Consider the following 12,996-nt stretch of genomic DNA (forward strand, 5'->3'; position numbering starts at 1 on the left):
AAACTTACAAAGTACCGTGCTTTAATCTAGAAGATAAAAGAAACAACCAGGTCTTGCCAATTTGGGCCTGACGTAACCGAGTACTAGACGCTTTCATGATTCAAGTTTGTAGTTTAATTTTATGGGCTACGATTTCATTGCACATTAGTCGTCAAAGTCTATTTTCAAGCATTTTATCCATATATCTTGACAATTGCTGTGGACTTTTGTGTATTTCTATTGTCTTGACTAGTTTGCCTTGCAAAAACCAAGGCTTTCAAAAAAAAAAAAGGAAATCCCCCCTCCCCTACTCACAAAGGATTATGTAGTACCTTGCCGTGATTTGATTTGTTTAGTGCAAGGAACAAAACTGCAATTCATGCTTAAGAAGATATAACCATAACCGTAATGACCATACTTTGTTTGGTGCTTAACAAGAAGAAAATATATCAATTAGTACATGTGGAACACTTTCTTACATATGGTCGGGGAAAAAAACACTAGCTACAAACCTGAGCGACCTCACAAAGATCACAATTGCGTGGCCTAACAATACACGTAGCCACACCGAATTGTATGCCCGACCAATAAATGGCAGTAAAAGAAATGATGGAGAGCGCTCGAAAAAGTCTCGCTGCACCTTGATCAGCTTAACTTTTTTGCCATCCTACACGCAAATGAGAATTAATGGGTTTCAATTTTGATGCTTACATGGGAAAAGGTCGATGCAAATGATTGATCGAGTGGTTCTCTATGTAAAAATCTATGGTTTTTATAACAGTATTTGTTTGTAAATCTATGATCCTCTAATGGGCTTATATGCTATGGTATAACAAGGATCACTTTGGAGAAGCCACTTAGTTAGAACTGCAAGTGTCATTCCATCATGCAACACTAATGCGATGAAAATCATTCATAATCAACACAACATACAGCAAAGCATGGACCCAAGGGATTCACTAGTAGTACTAGGGAGATGTAACATCTGCACGCACCAAAACTACCTTACATACGCCCAGTTTCCCGTTTGTAAAAATCGGCCTTTTTACCTTACAAAACCCCCTTATTGCACACTCGTACCCCCTCTTGAATAAGAGGCCTTGAGTGGTAGATTGGTTATCCCAGGTCCCTCTTGAACAATAGTTCTTGAGTTCAAGGCTCATCGGATAGATCTTTGACGTCTCTTGGGATTGTTCCTATGACGTTAAACCTTCTCTTCATCTTCTCTATACCAAGCCTTGAATGCACAATAAAGATTCATATGCAATAGTTGAATGTGCAAGATGATGTAAATGCCAAATGCAAAGAGAAACCAAATTTGGACCAAGAGAGGTTTGCATAAACTTACCTCTCTAATGTGATTCTCCAGCTCAAGAAGGATGAAAAACACAAGGTTATGATGCTCTGTGTAGAATGCTAGCCAAGGGCGGATGTAGACGGTCATGTTGACGGCAACTGCATTGGCAAACTCATCATAGACAATGTCATGAAACTTGACAGCCTGATAATTGAAGAGAAACTCTGCCATTTGATAGATGGCAGTAAGGTCCCTCCTTCCGCCAGCGATGTTGATGTAGAAGTGGTAGAATTGCACATCGGGGGTAAAGTAGGTGCGCAGCGCCTCCGCTTGTTGTTGCAAGGTGGGCCTGCAAACAAGCTGCTGTATCACCGTCTTCACATCCTCTCTTGGGTCCTCCATGATGTGCTCTCTCTCTCTCTCTCTCTCTCTCTCTCTCTCTCTCTCTCTCTCTCTCTCTCTCTGCGCTCAAGATCACAGAGAGCTCTTGCGTCTTCGACCCCTCTCTCTCTCTCTCTCTCTTCGCGTCCGGACTGCTGCAAGTGCGCACCACTTGGCGTTCGCGTCTCTCTCGCCCCTTCTCTCTCTTTCCCCCCTTTCTAGAAGGGGTTAAAAGTACTTCCATGTCTAGCTCAAGGCTAGTAAGAAAAGGACACGGAATAAGCTTCCTCACACCCTGTAATTATCTCAAGAGTCAGTATGGTAATTATCGGCAAAAGCTTCAAATTTTGACTTATTGTGTTCGGTTAGGAAAAATGTATCGCAACCCATAAAATTGATTTCCCATATTGCCCCATTTATAGAGAGTCTCTCCATTTGCAAATAGAATATTGTGCTCCTCTTGATAAGGTGGTTGGATGCATTTTGCACCATGCTCTACTCCCAAAGAACAATGCACAACCTTTCCCTATCTAGCACAATATTTGTGCCCCTCTAAAATACATAGCACTACAATCCAATTTGCATTCTCTTTCTTAGCCATAAAACCTCCAAATTTGGGCTCCTTGTATCCTTCTTCCATAGCAACTCTATTAGAATGTGCCATAATTCAATTTGTGCATGTTGTTCTCAACAATGAATTCACATGTGGCAAGTCTGAGAAGCTCACAAACATATGGGCCATACACATGAGCTAATATTGTAGGCCATCCCAACATGCAATGTCAAACATAATCAAAATGGACCCACATATGCGCTCTAAGGTTTCCCTTGGATTCATTCTGTTGACAAGAACCACACCACTTCCACGCCCTTGAGTAGATATTTTAAGGTGTGGTCGGTACACTCTGAATATAGTGATAATGACCCCTAGCCTCGAGATCAAGCACAACCTCTACTAGACCCTTTGCAGTGACCCCTTTGATCTCTTCGCATCCTCTAAGGTTCTCTCAGTCCGAAACAATGTAATAATTATACCTAGGAAATATACAAACTCATTATCATGCATGATGCTCGAGGCATGATGTCACCCAAACATGCATCTTTAGCTGCAAGCATGTCCATGCTCAAATACTACTCTACTTTGTCCTTCTACAACCTGATGCTTGTGATGTCGGAGGTGAGTGACATGTCTTGGTAATGCCATTTGTCTTGAGGAAGACAATAGTAGCTGACAAAAGGGCATGTTTCCAATTTCCATGCACTCTAGCATTCGCTTGTAGTGAATGCATATGAGAGAGCGTGATTTCTTGGACACCAAACCCTTCAAAACCCATCTTGATAGCCTACCCCACCATTGAGACTCATTAAACAATGATGTCCTATAACGATAGAATGGACATTCAAGATCCACACAACTTAGATGGGCACAACATCTCCTAAATCTCATAGTTCCATGAAAGTTGTCATTGTTGCTAGTCATGTACTCTATCCAATGATGATTGTCATATTTTTGCTCCATTGAAGACATGGATGAGTTATTTTTTGCAGGTAGCAACTCATAAGCAATAAACCCATCATAGTACTTAGAAATCTCTTGTGCCAAATCAATTTCTTGCACCTAGGAAAGAGCGACTTGCACATTACTTTGAAGAGAAAATGGCCTCATCACGTCAAGGAGGACACCTTTTTGAGTCTCTCTACTGTTTTTCATGTCTTTCCTCTCAAGATATATTGGTGCTTAACTAGATTCCAATGTTTCAAATTCCCATAGTGATTAAAGTAAAAACAACCTTGTAAAACTCATGGTTTACATGGTAAAGAACATAACATCCTTGCCATTGGCATTCTGTCATGGTTCCAGCTTTGCCCTGGACACCTAACAATGTTAGTGGAAGAATGGAAATTGTTGGTCACCTTGCTTGAAGTGCTCTCATATTGTTTGCACCTTTGTCTCTTGCATGGAGTTCTCAAAGAATAGCAAAATGTTCTGACTATGGTTTGGTCGCGCCTAAACATAGTAACATGCTGACTCATCCATTTGTGCACAAATTTATGAAATGAAACTTTGCATGAGAGTGCATGATCAAAAGTAATCACTTCAAGGACCAATACTCAAGAATTGTAACGATAATGCAGTAATGCATCAGGAAGCACGTAGTAATGCATCAGGAAGCACGTTCACACATGTGCCTTGGGAATGGCATAATTCATCTATTTGAAATTTAAAAATTATCACTTTAGAGCAACAAGAAAAGAAATAATAATAATACATAATAATAAAAGACTAGAGTAGGTCACTTTTTTAAAAGTTCCTTTTCTTTTTATAATAAAATTGTATGGGATTGCACCCACTCACCCAAACCTACAACCCCTACGGACCTAAAATTTCCTTTTTAAAAATTCATGCAAAGTATTTATTTACTTCGTGAGCCAAAGGCTCTTTTTGCATTATCTGGATGCACAAGCGACCACGTGGTAGATGCTTCAAATTTTAAAAAAACACCATAAAATGCTATTAAAAAACGTCGCCATGAAAAGCTGCCAAGTAAAAAGTAATAAAAGCAAGTTCGTAGAGGTAGCTCGTAGGCTCCAAAAGTAGTTCAGAGGTTTCTTTACGGGTTTGTCTCTGCCCGAGAGAGAGAGAGAGAGAGAGAGAGAGAGAGAGAGAGAGAGAGAGAGAGAGAGAGAGAGAGAGAGAGAGAGAGAGAGAGAGAGAGAGAGAGAGAGAGAGAGAGAGAGAGAGAGAGAGAGAGAGAGAGAGATTTCATTATGTTCCTACAAAAAAAGGAGCCATCCTCAGCCCAGTTGCAAGCTCCAACATCCATATTCGCTGCTTGTTGTCCTGCTTCTCCGACATTGTGTTGGTCAATTTATTATGGATCAAGTTTCCCTTGATGCTCGAGTTTCATGTTGTCTCAATATTTTTTGTAAACATGTTGAAAACATGATAAGGAATCAATTTGTGGGTATTAGGAGTGTTGGTTACGTTGAAAGTTCTTAGCAATGAAACAGTAGGGTCCTACTCCTTATTTGAGGGCATACTTCCTCTAGGCATTGGACCGCCCCTTCACATCCACACACAAGAGGAGGAGACATGTTACATGCTTGAAGGGGAGTTGGTATGGAAAGTTGGTAATCAGGAGTTTACAGCTACCAAGGGGTCCTTTATTCACTTACCCCAATTTGTCCCACATGCCTTTGAAAACAAGTCAAACAAACTTGCACACATGGTTCTCCCGTATACACCTGTGGGATTCAAGAAGTGGTTCCTTGATGTAGGTAAACCCATAATAGATCAATAGGACATGCTAGTAATTCCATCTTGAAGCTCAAACACACTGACATTTCTTTATACACTTTTTTTGCATCGAGCTCAAAGCAATATGAGTACACAATCGAGCTTAGAAAGATGTGGGAGTGGATGCGGTGAGTGTAAGAGAGGGAAGGAGAGAAGGGGAAGGAGAAGGAGCAGACATGTAGGTGGATGGAGCTAAGTGAGTAGTATACTCACTCTCCTTATTCTTCCATATAACCAAAGAATAGAAGTGAATGGGCAGACACCAAACCAAACTGGCCACGGGCCACTTGGCCTATAACCTAACAATCTCCCACTTGAAGGAAACATGGCCCAAGTGGCTAAAGAATGTAGGGGCTATTATGTACAATTGTATAAATGTGAGGCATGACCATAGATTCACCCTACACCCATCATCTCTATGCATCCGTTGGGTTTTAATCCGCTGGGATTTCATCCGTGTGAACTTTGAATAACTCAATGCGTTTGCTAGCCAAAATATCCAGTACCACATGATAGCTGACCGTTATGTGTTTTGACTTGGAGTGAAACACGGGGTTTTTTGCTAACGCAATCGCACTCTGACTCTCGCAATGTAGCACTAGAATATGGTGTATATCAAGGTCTTCCACTAAACGAGATAACCACACACTTTCCTTACTGAAACTGAAAACTGCAACATACTCTACCTCTGTAATTAAATCTAATACCTAACCAACCCAAATGATTTTCTCATATTAAACTGATCATTTAATGTGGGATAATAAACGGGAACAAGGGTTAGAATATAGACATGTGTTTACGGATCTATCTCAACACGGGGCCAATGGTAAAGGGGCCCAAATGAGATATGGTCTGTCAAAGAGCAAGGTTAACTAATGAAGCTTAAAAGACCTTAGGGTTAGCTTCATTAAAGACCTCCAATGGTTAGTGTTAAAAGTCCTTTGACCTTAGGCAAGCTAGGGCTAAGCTTGAGGTGGGAACCCAACCTAAACTTGCCTTTGATCTTAGGCAAGCTAGGGCTGATCTTGAGGTGGGAACTCCACCTAAGGTGCTTATCATTCTTGATGACTAAGGTACTTGAGGTACTTGTCATATTTAATGAGGAAGGTGCTTGAGAAGCTTCCCATGCATGGGGGGTAAGGTGCTTGAGTCAAAAAGAGACTACAAACTTAATGAGGAAGGTGCTTGAGAAACTTCCTATGCATGAAAGTCCCAAAAGTTAGGGGAATCTTTGACCTAACCTTCCACTCACCCAAAGGGCACATGGGACACATGTCAAATTCTCCTTAAGCTTAACCACATGGTGTGCTTGAGTGTTATTGGTTATGGCTAAAGAGGGGTCTAATGAGCTTCTAATTCCATCCAACAAATATCTAGATATTTGCAAGCTCTCTCTCTCTAAGGGGTAAGGAGAACACTTGTTAAAAGACTACCCATGTACTTGAAATGCATGATGCATGTGATTGGCTAGGGGGAGAGGGGTCCAATGAGCTTGTACCATGTGGAAAAGTCACAACTCACCCCAAGAAATCAAGGGGGGTGCTAGGGGGATATATACCACACACACACTCATTTGGGGGAGCTATTCTCACTTGGTGAAAGTTGAGGAACTCCACCTCCTTCTCCAAGCGACAGCCCACACCAACACTCTTGGCTATGGAATGCAAATCCAACCAAGAGCCATGCTTCAATGCTTAAGCTTGCCATCTTCTCCATCTTCATTATGTATGCTAGCAAGAAGAGTGATGATATGTGAGGAGCTATTTCTTTCTCCTATGAAATGTTTCTTCTTCCTCTTAACTATCCTCGTTCCCCGCTAGCTCTCTCCACCTTCCAAGGTGTTTGAGGCCTTGCCAAAGTGAGGTTTGGGATAGTTAATACTTTCTACAAAGTTTATGTTATGATTGTGATGCATGAAGCTTTCCATCTTCATTGCATCACCTAGGTCACAAGGAACAAAAAGATTGTATTGTACCAAGTCTTTTTGATGGGAGAAACTATCATACAAATGCCTATTGGAGGGGGCACCGGCTCCATATGAATCCGGTCCTCAACTTTTATCATTTTCTCTAAACTCTCTCTCTTGCAAAAGTATTGTTCATGCCAAGTTAACTAAGTACCATGTTTATGTTGCTACCATCAATTAAGTTCACCCGCTATGCTCACAAAGTAATCTCACAAAAGTGTTTCATCTAATTTCCTAATTCAGCTACTCTCAAAATTCATAGGCCATTTCCATTACATTGGTATCAGAGCATTTGGTTTCTCTTTTCTTAATTAAGAAGAGAGGTCCTTAAGTAGCCTATTAATGGTTGATTTTGTTAATTACATTAGGGTAAGTGGGACTAGGATCTATTATCGATTTTGTTGAGCCCACTATGTGGGATATGATGCACACCTCGGGAGCTTTGGTCTTAATAATGGAGTCTTTTTAGACTTGCCTACGGCTTTACCATTATTGATCCATAAGAAGTCCAAAAGGAGCTATCGGCCCTCGGCAACTTCGCTATGTTAGACTCACTGCACTACTCTCTATAATCAACCAATTTGAGCAGTGGGTGTAGATACTTAAGTGCCTATTTTCAAAGGCTAAGAGGAGTAGAAACTAAGGTTTTGAATTGCCAAATCATACACTAAGTAAACACATAAGTTTAATTAACATGGCTGACAATAACCAAGAGAGTAGAATGAACATTAATAACTTTGATTTTGCACATGAAGGTGCTAATGATGATGCCCCCATGAATTATCTTGTCACTAGGTTGCAACAAGCTATGGGCAACCCCGCTTTGCAAGCCGAAGTTACTCAACAACTTTGTGCTTATGGGATTTCCTTTCCTCTCCAAGAGGAGAGAGAGCTTAGGAGGCCTCTTGATGAGACCCCCAAAAGAAGACTCTCTCGCATACGCGAGCAGGAATCCAAAGATCAAGAAAGTATTGAATCCCTAAATTCCTCCGAAGATGTGGCTCCACGAAGAAGGTGGACTAAACGATCGCCAACTCCTCCTAAGAGGAAACGGTTATAACCCATAGTCCTTCTCCTCATCACTCCAAAAAGGGAAGAGAGGAAACCAAGGAAGAAAAGGGCAAGAAAGAGGTCACCCTCTTCTCCTTGTTCTTCACCTTCCTCCTTTACCGATGAAAGCTATGGCTCTTCTCCTAGAGAATATAAGAGGGGAGGACATCGCAAATCTTATCCTGCATGGCGAAGGTCACAAAAGCTCAAGAAGTCCAAAGAGGGAGGAAAGAGTATCTCTTTTCTCACCTATGATGGCACCTTTGGTGCTACCGACAAAGTATTGGCCGTCATCCAACAATTTGATGCGTCCTTTGGAGATGAGGGATTCACGGAGTCCTCCAAGCTACGCCATGTAGCTATGCACTTCCAAAAATTGGCTCGTCAATGGTGGGCTAGCCTTCGTGGCAATGGAAAATCCCCAAAGACATGGAAAACTGTACGAGTTTCCATCATGAAGTAATTCCTTGCAAGCGATACAAAGGACAAAGTGCTCACCGAATGGCGGAGTTTGAGGCTTCTCTCTCATGAGTCTATCCACAAATATGAGGACAAGTTTTGGAATTTACATCTCAAGGCTACTGTCTTTCAAAAGATAGACTTTGCTGAGCAAAAGCAACAATTCTGTGTGGGATTACCTGAAGAGATGGCCGAGTATGTCAACTCTCGAGGGCCTGGTTCTATTAGCGAAGTAATCAACCATACCATGGTTGCTTCACGCATCAATTTCCAACAAAGGGTTAGATGGAATGTCAAGCCCATGGAAAGTGATGCAAGGAAAAAATTAATGCCCAAAATTCTTCCCAAGGCCATTCCAACAACAACAATCGGTCTAAGGAGAAAGGAGTTTACAAAGGTAAAAAATAAACTCTCTCTTGAAGAGCTTGAAACTTTTTGCAAGGATCACAAATATTTTAAGTGTGGGGAGCAAGGACATGGTTATCGTTCTTGCCCCAAAAGAAATGCTTGCAATGAGACTCATAGAGCTTCCACTATCGAAGCTCCAAAAGAGGATGCTCATTGCAAAGGAGCACCTCTCTCCTATGCTTGGGGAAAGGTAAGGGAGCATGATGCCTTCATCTTGTTTGACCTTGGTTATATTCACAAATTCATATCACTGGAGTTGGCCACCAAGTTGGGCATTCAAGCTTTTGAAATGGGAGATGTTGTTACTGCCGATGCCTTTTTCAAGGGACAGCAAGCCTCCGTTACTCCTTTGATTGGGAATTTGAGGCTTCATGTCCAAAGCTTTGTCGACAAAGAAGACTTCTTTATCTCTCCTCCCCAACATGAGGATGCTATCCTAGGGGTACCATGGTTCAACCGCATGGCTGCCAACATGAAGTTCCCTGAAAGGAGAATCTACTCCACCTACATGGAAAAGAATATGTATATAGATGCTAATGAGTCTGGTCATACTATACCACTTGTAAATTCCCTTGCTCTTGATAAATCAATGAAGAGCTCAGTTTGTAATGGAAGTGGCCTATGAACTTTGAGAGTAGCGAAATTAGGAAATTAGGTGAAGCACTTTTGAGAGATTACTTTGTGAGAATAGCGGGTGAACTTAATTGATGGTAGCAACATAAACATGGTACTTAGTTAACTTGGCATGAACAATACTTCTGCAAGAGAGAGAGAGAGAGAGAGAGAGAGAGAGAGAGTTTAGAGAATATGACAATAGTTGACGACCGGATTCTATTGGAGCCGGTCCCCCCTCCAATAGGCATTTGTATTATAGTTTCTCCCATCAAGAGAGACTTGGTACAATACAATCTTTGTGTTCCTTGTGATCTACGTGATGCAATGAAGATGGAAAGCTTCATGCATCACAAGCATAACATAAACTTGTATGCATTTGTATTATAGTTTCTCCCATCAAGAGAGACTTGGTACAATACAATCTTTGTGTTCCTTGTGACCTATGTGATGCAATGAATATGGAAAGCTTCATGCATCACAAGCATAACATAAACTTGTAGAAAGCATTAACTATCCCAAGCCTCAGTCCCAAGGCCTCAAACACCTTCGAAGGTGGAGAGAGCTAGCGGGGAATGAGGATAGGGAAGAGGAAGAAGAAACATTCCATAGGAGAAAGAAATAGTTCCTCACTTATCATTACTCTTCTTGCTAGCATACATAATAGCATAGTAATGGAGATGGAGAAGATGGAAAGCTTAAGCATGGAAGCATGGCTCTTGGTTGGATTTGCATTCCATAGCCAAGAGTGTTGATGTAGGCTTTCACTCTCACAAGCTTGGAGAAGGAGGTGATGTTCCTCATCTTTCATCAAGTGAGAATGGACTTGCAAATGAGTGTGTGTGTGTGTGTGTGTGTGTAGAGTATATCCCCCTAACACCCCCCTTCCTTGCTTTGTGCGAAATTTCTCCATGCTACAAGCTCATTGGACCCCTCTCCCCTTAGCCAATCACATGCAGCATGCAGTCAAGCACATGGGTAATCTTTTGACAAGTGTCCTCCTTACCCTTAGAGAGAGAGCTTGAAAATATCTAGATATTTGTTAGATGGAAGTAGAAGCTCATTGGATCCCTCTTTAGCCCAACCAATATCATTCAAGCACACCATGTGGTTAAGCTTAGTGAGAGTCTGACATGTGTCCCATGTGCTCTTTTAGAATTCCCCTAACTTTGAGATTTTTATGCATAGGAAGTTTCTCAAGAAACTTCTTCATTAAGTGTGTAGGTTCTCTTTTTGACTCAAGCATCTTACCCCCCATGCATAGGAAGCTTCTCAAGCAACTTCCTCATTAAATGTGACAAGTACCTCAAATACCTTAGTCATCAAGCATGACAAGCACCTTAGGTGGAGTTCCCACCTCAAACACAGCCCTAGCTTGCCTAATTTTAGGTCGGGTTCCCACCTCAAGCACAACCCTAGCTTGCTTAAGTTCAAAAGGACTTTTAACACTAACCATTGGAGGTCTTTAATGAAGCTAACCCTAAGGTCTTTTAAGCTTCTTTAGTTAACCTTGCTCTTTGACAGACCATCTCTCATTTGGGCCCCTTTACCATTAGCCCCGTGTTGAGATACATCCATAAGCACATGTCTATATTCTAACCCTTGTTCCCCTTTATTATCCCATATTAAGTTATCAGTTTAATATGAGAAAATCATTGGATTGGTTAGATATTAGATACTTGATGACACAGTTTTTGCGTACATTATTTTTGTCAAAGAATCCCTAAGAGGCCCTAATGTTTTATCAAAGGTGAATGGTAGGAATCAAGAAGAGTTAGACTTGTCTAACTTTCTAATAGGATTCGAAGATGTGTTCTTGATGATATCCCTATGGACTTACCTCCAAACAATGTAATGATGACCATCGAATTGAGCTAGGTTCCTTTGCATCCATTTAGCATCATAAAAAGTATAATTCTTTAACTTAATAAGATATCGTCAGATAATCTAACCGTTTCTTAACTCCTTGTCTTCATGTCATAGGATGGACTTAGATTGAAGTACTTCTTCTTGATCTTCAATTTTTGGAGGGTCTGCAACAACTTTTGCTTCTTTTGATGGCGCTCCTTTGTAAGGCTTACATAGGCTCTCATGGAAAACATGGGGCATGAACCAATGGTTTGGCAACTTTAATTGATAATCTATCTCATTGATTAGCTTAAGAACTTAAAAAGTACCATAATATCTTTTTGCTAGTTTAGCATGATATTCTTGGTGGCCCATAGGACTCTTGCCCATAGTATGCCTCAGATGAGCCTTGAGGAACTTTAGCAAGACCCAATCATTTTCCTTAAAGGCTAAGACTCTTATGTGCTTATTAGAAGCAACCCTTTTTGCCTTTCCTATGAGATGGATATAGCCCCTTTAATCTTTGGAAAAAGATTCTTGTAGGTCTCGGCTATATTCATCAGCAACGAAGATCTTCCCATGTACTTTAAGTAGTAAGGGACTTTTGGATCTTCCTTCTTTAACCTCAGAAGGTACTTTCCCCATAGAAGTATGTACAATATCATTGTACGCATACTCTATAAGAGGTAGGTACTTCTATCATTGAGAACATTGATCTACTTCCATGACATAGGCTTTTAGTAGATTAAGAATCGTTAGATTAGTTATTTCACTTTGGTCATCCATTTGTGAATGATAGGCCGAAAGAGAAATTTAATCTACTTCCTAGATTCTCAAAGAGACCCTTCTAGAAATTACTAGTCATTCTAGGATCTTTTTTCGACACTATGGGTGTTGGAAATCCATGATGCTTGAAAATTTGAGATCTGAAGAGGGTTGACATTTGATGTGCCTCAATAGTCTTTTTGACAGGCATAGAGTGTGTTTTCTTGTTAATCCTCTTGAGACTAAAACAATCCAAGTTGCTTCCCTCGATCAAATTTCAACTTTTGGTATACCACCCATTTTGAAACATACTCTTGTATGTTTACTTTTCATGGTAGACGAACAGAAATACATTTCTACTCCTCGAAGAGTAGATTATGGAATCCCTCTTTGCCCCGCATAAGAAGAAGTATGGGATTCATACATGACTTTCGTATTGTATGGGTGATTCACACATAGCCTATGGCCGTTTGGAAGATAACCATCCTTCAAGGGAAATGGTTCTTTTTTTTTTCCCCTATTGCAAAGGCTATAATTATGTACTTAAATTTTCAATCAGTAGCATACTCATCTATCATAAAAGGTAGATCATTGTGAGTTGCTCTAAACACCACATTTACCCTTGGTCGTTGTGAAAGTGCATTGACCACTTGATTGTGCTTGTTAGCAATGTGAGCAATATGAAATTTAAATTGAAAAAGAAAATTTTCCTACCTCTTTTGTTTGTCGGAGAGCTTGGTTTGCGTCATGAAGTTCTTGAGGCTTTGTGATCCATTCATAGGATGAATGGAGTCCCTAGGAGATAGTGTTTCCACGTGTTTAGGGCATATAGAATAGTTAGTAGCTTTTTGTATTTACCCAATACTCACTTATTGAAGTTGAGCCTTTGACTCGCATATGCTATGGCATGCCCTTCTTGAAGCAAAATAGCTC

At 40.7% G+C, this 12,996-nt stretch overlaps 1 protein-coding gene across 1 annotated transcript; it reads right to left on the minus strand.

Annotated features, from left to right (window-relative positions):
* Nucleotides 1-321: 321 nt before the first annotated feature.
* On the minus strand, nucleotides 322-1,856 carry LOC147430834 (uncharacterized). Its single transcript, XM_086494458.1, has 2 exons — nucleotides 1,328-1,856; nucleotides 322-646 (listed from the first exon to the last, which is right to left on the minus strand). The coding sequence occupies exons 1-2, from the start codon at nucleotides 1,676-1,678 to the stop codon at nucleotides 455-457; spliced, it is 543 nt and encodes a 180-aa protein (XP_086350584.1). The 5' UTR covers nucleotides 1,679-1,856; the 3' UTR covers nucleotides 322-454.
* Between the last annotated feature and the right edge of the window lie 11,140 nt (nucleotides 1,857-12,996).

This window comes from Adiantum capillus-veneris, chromosome 21 (assembly GCF_014529385.1).
Source record: "Adiantum capillus-veneris isolate H3 chromosome 21, ASM1452938v2, whole genome shotgun sequence".
Taxonomy (NCBI): Eukaryota; Viridiplantae; Streptophyta; class Polypodiopsida; order Polypodiales; family Pteridaceae; genus Adiantum; species Adiantum capillus-veneris.

What these genes read in the sequence shown, in the direction of transcription:
- LOC147430834 (XM_086494458.1), bottom strand. Translation starts at nt 1,678, where the DNA reads ATGGAGGACCCAAGAGAGGATGTGAAGACGGTGATACAGCAGCTTGTT. An exon ending in TGGAGAATCACATTAGAGAG is followed by an intron (nt 647 to 1,327) that starts GTAAGTTTATGC and finishes ATTTGCGTGTAG; the next exon opens with GATGGCAAAAAAGTTAAGCT.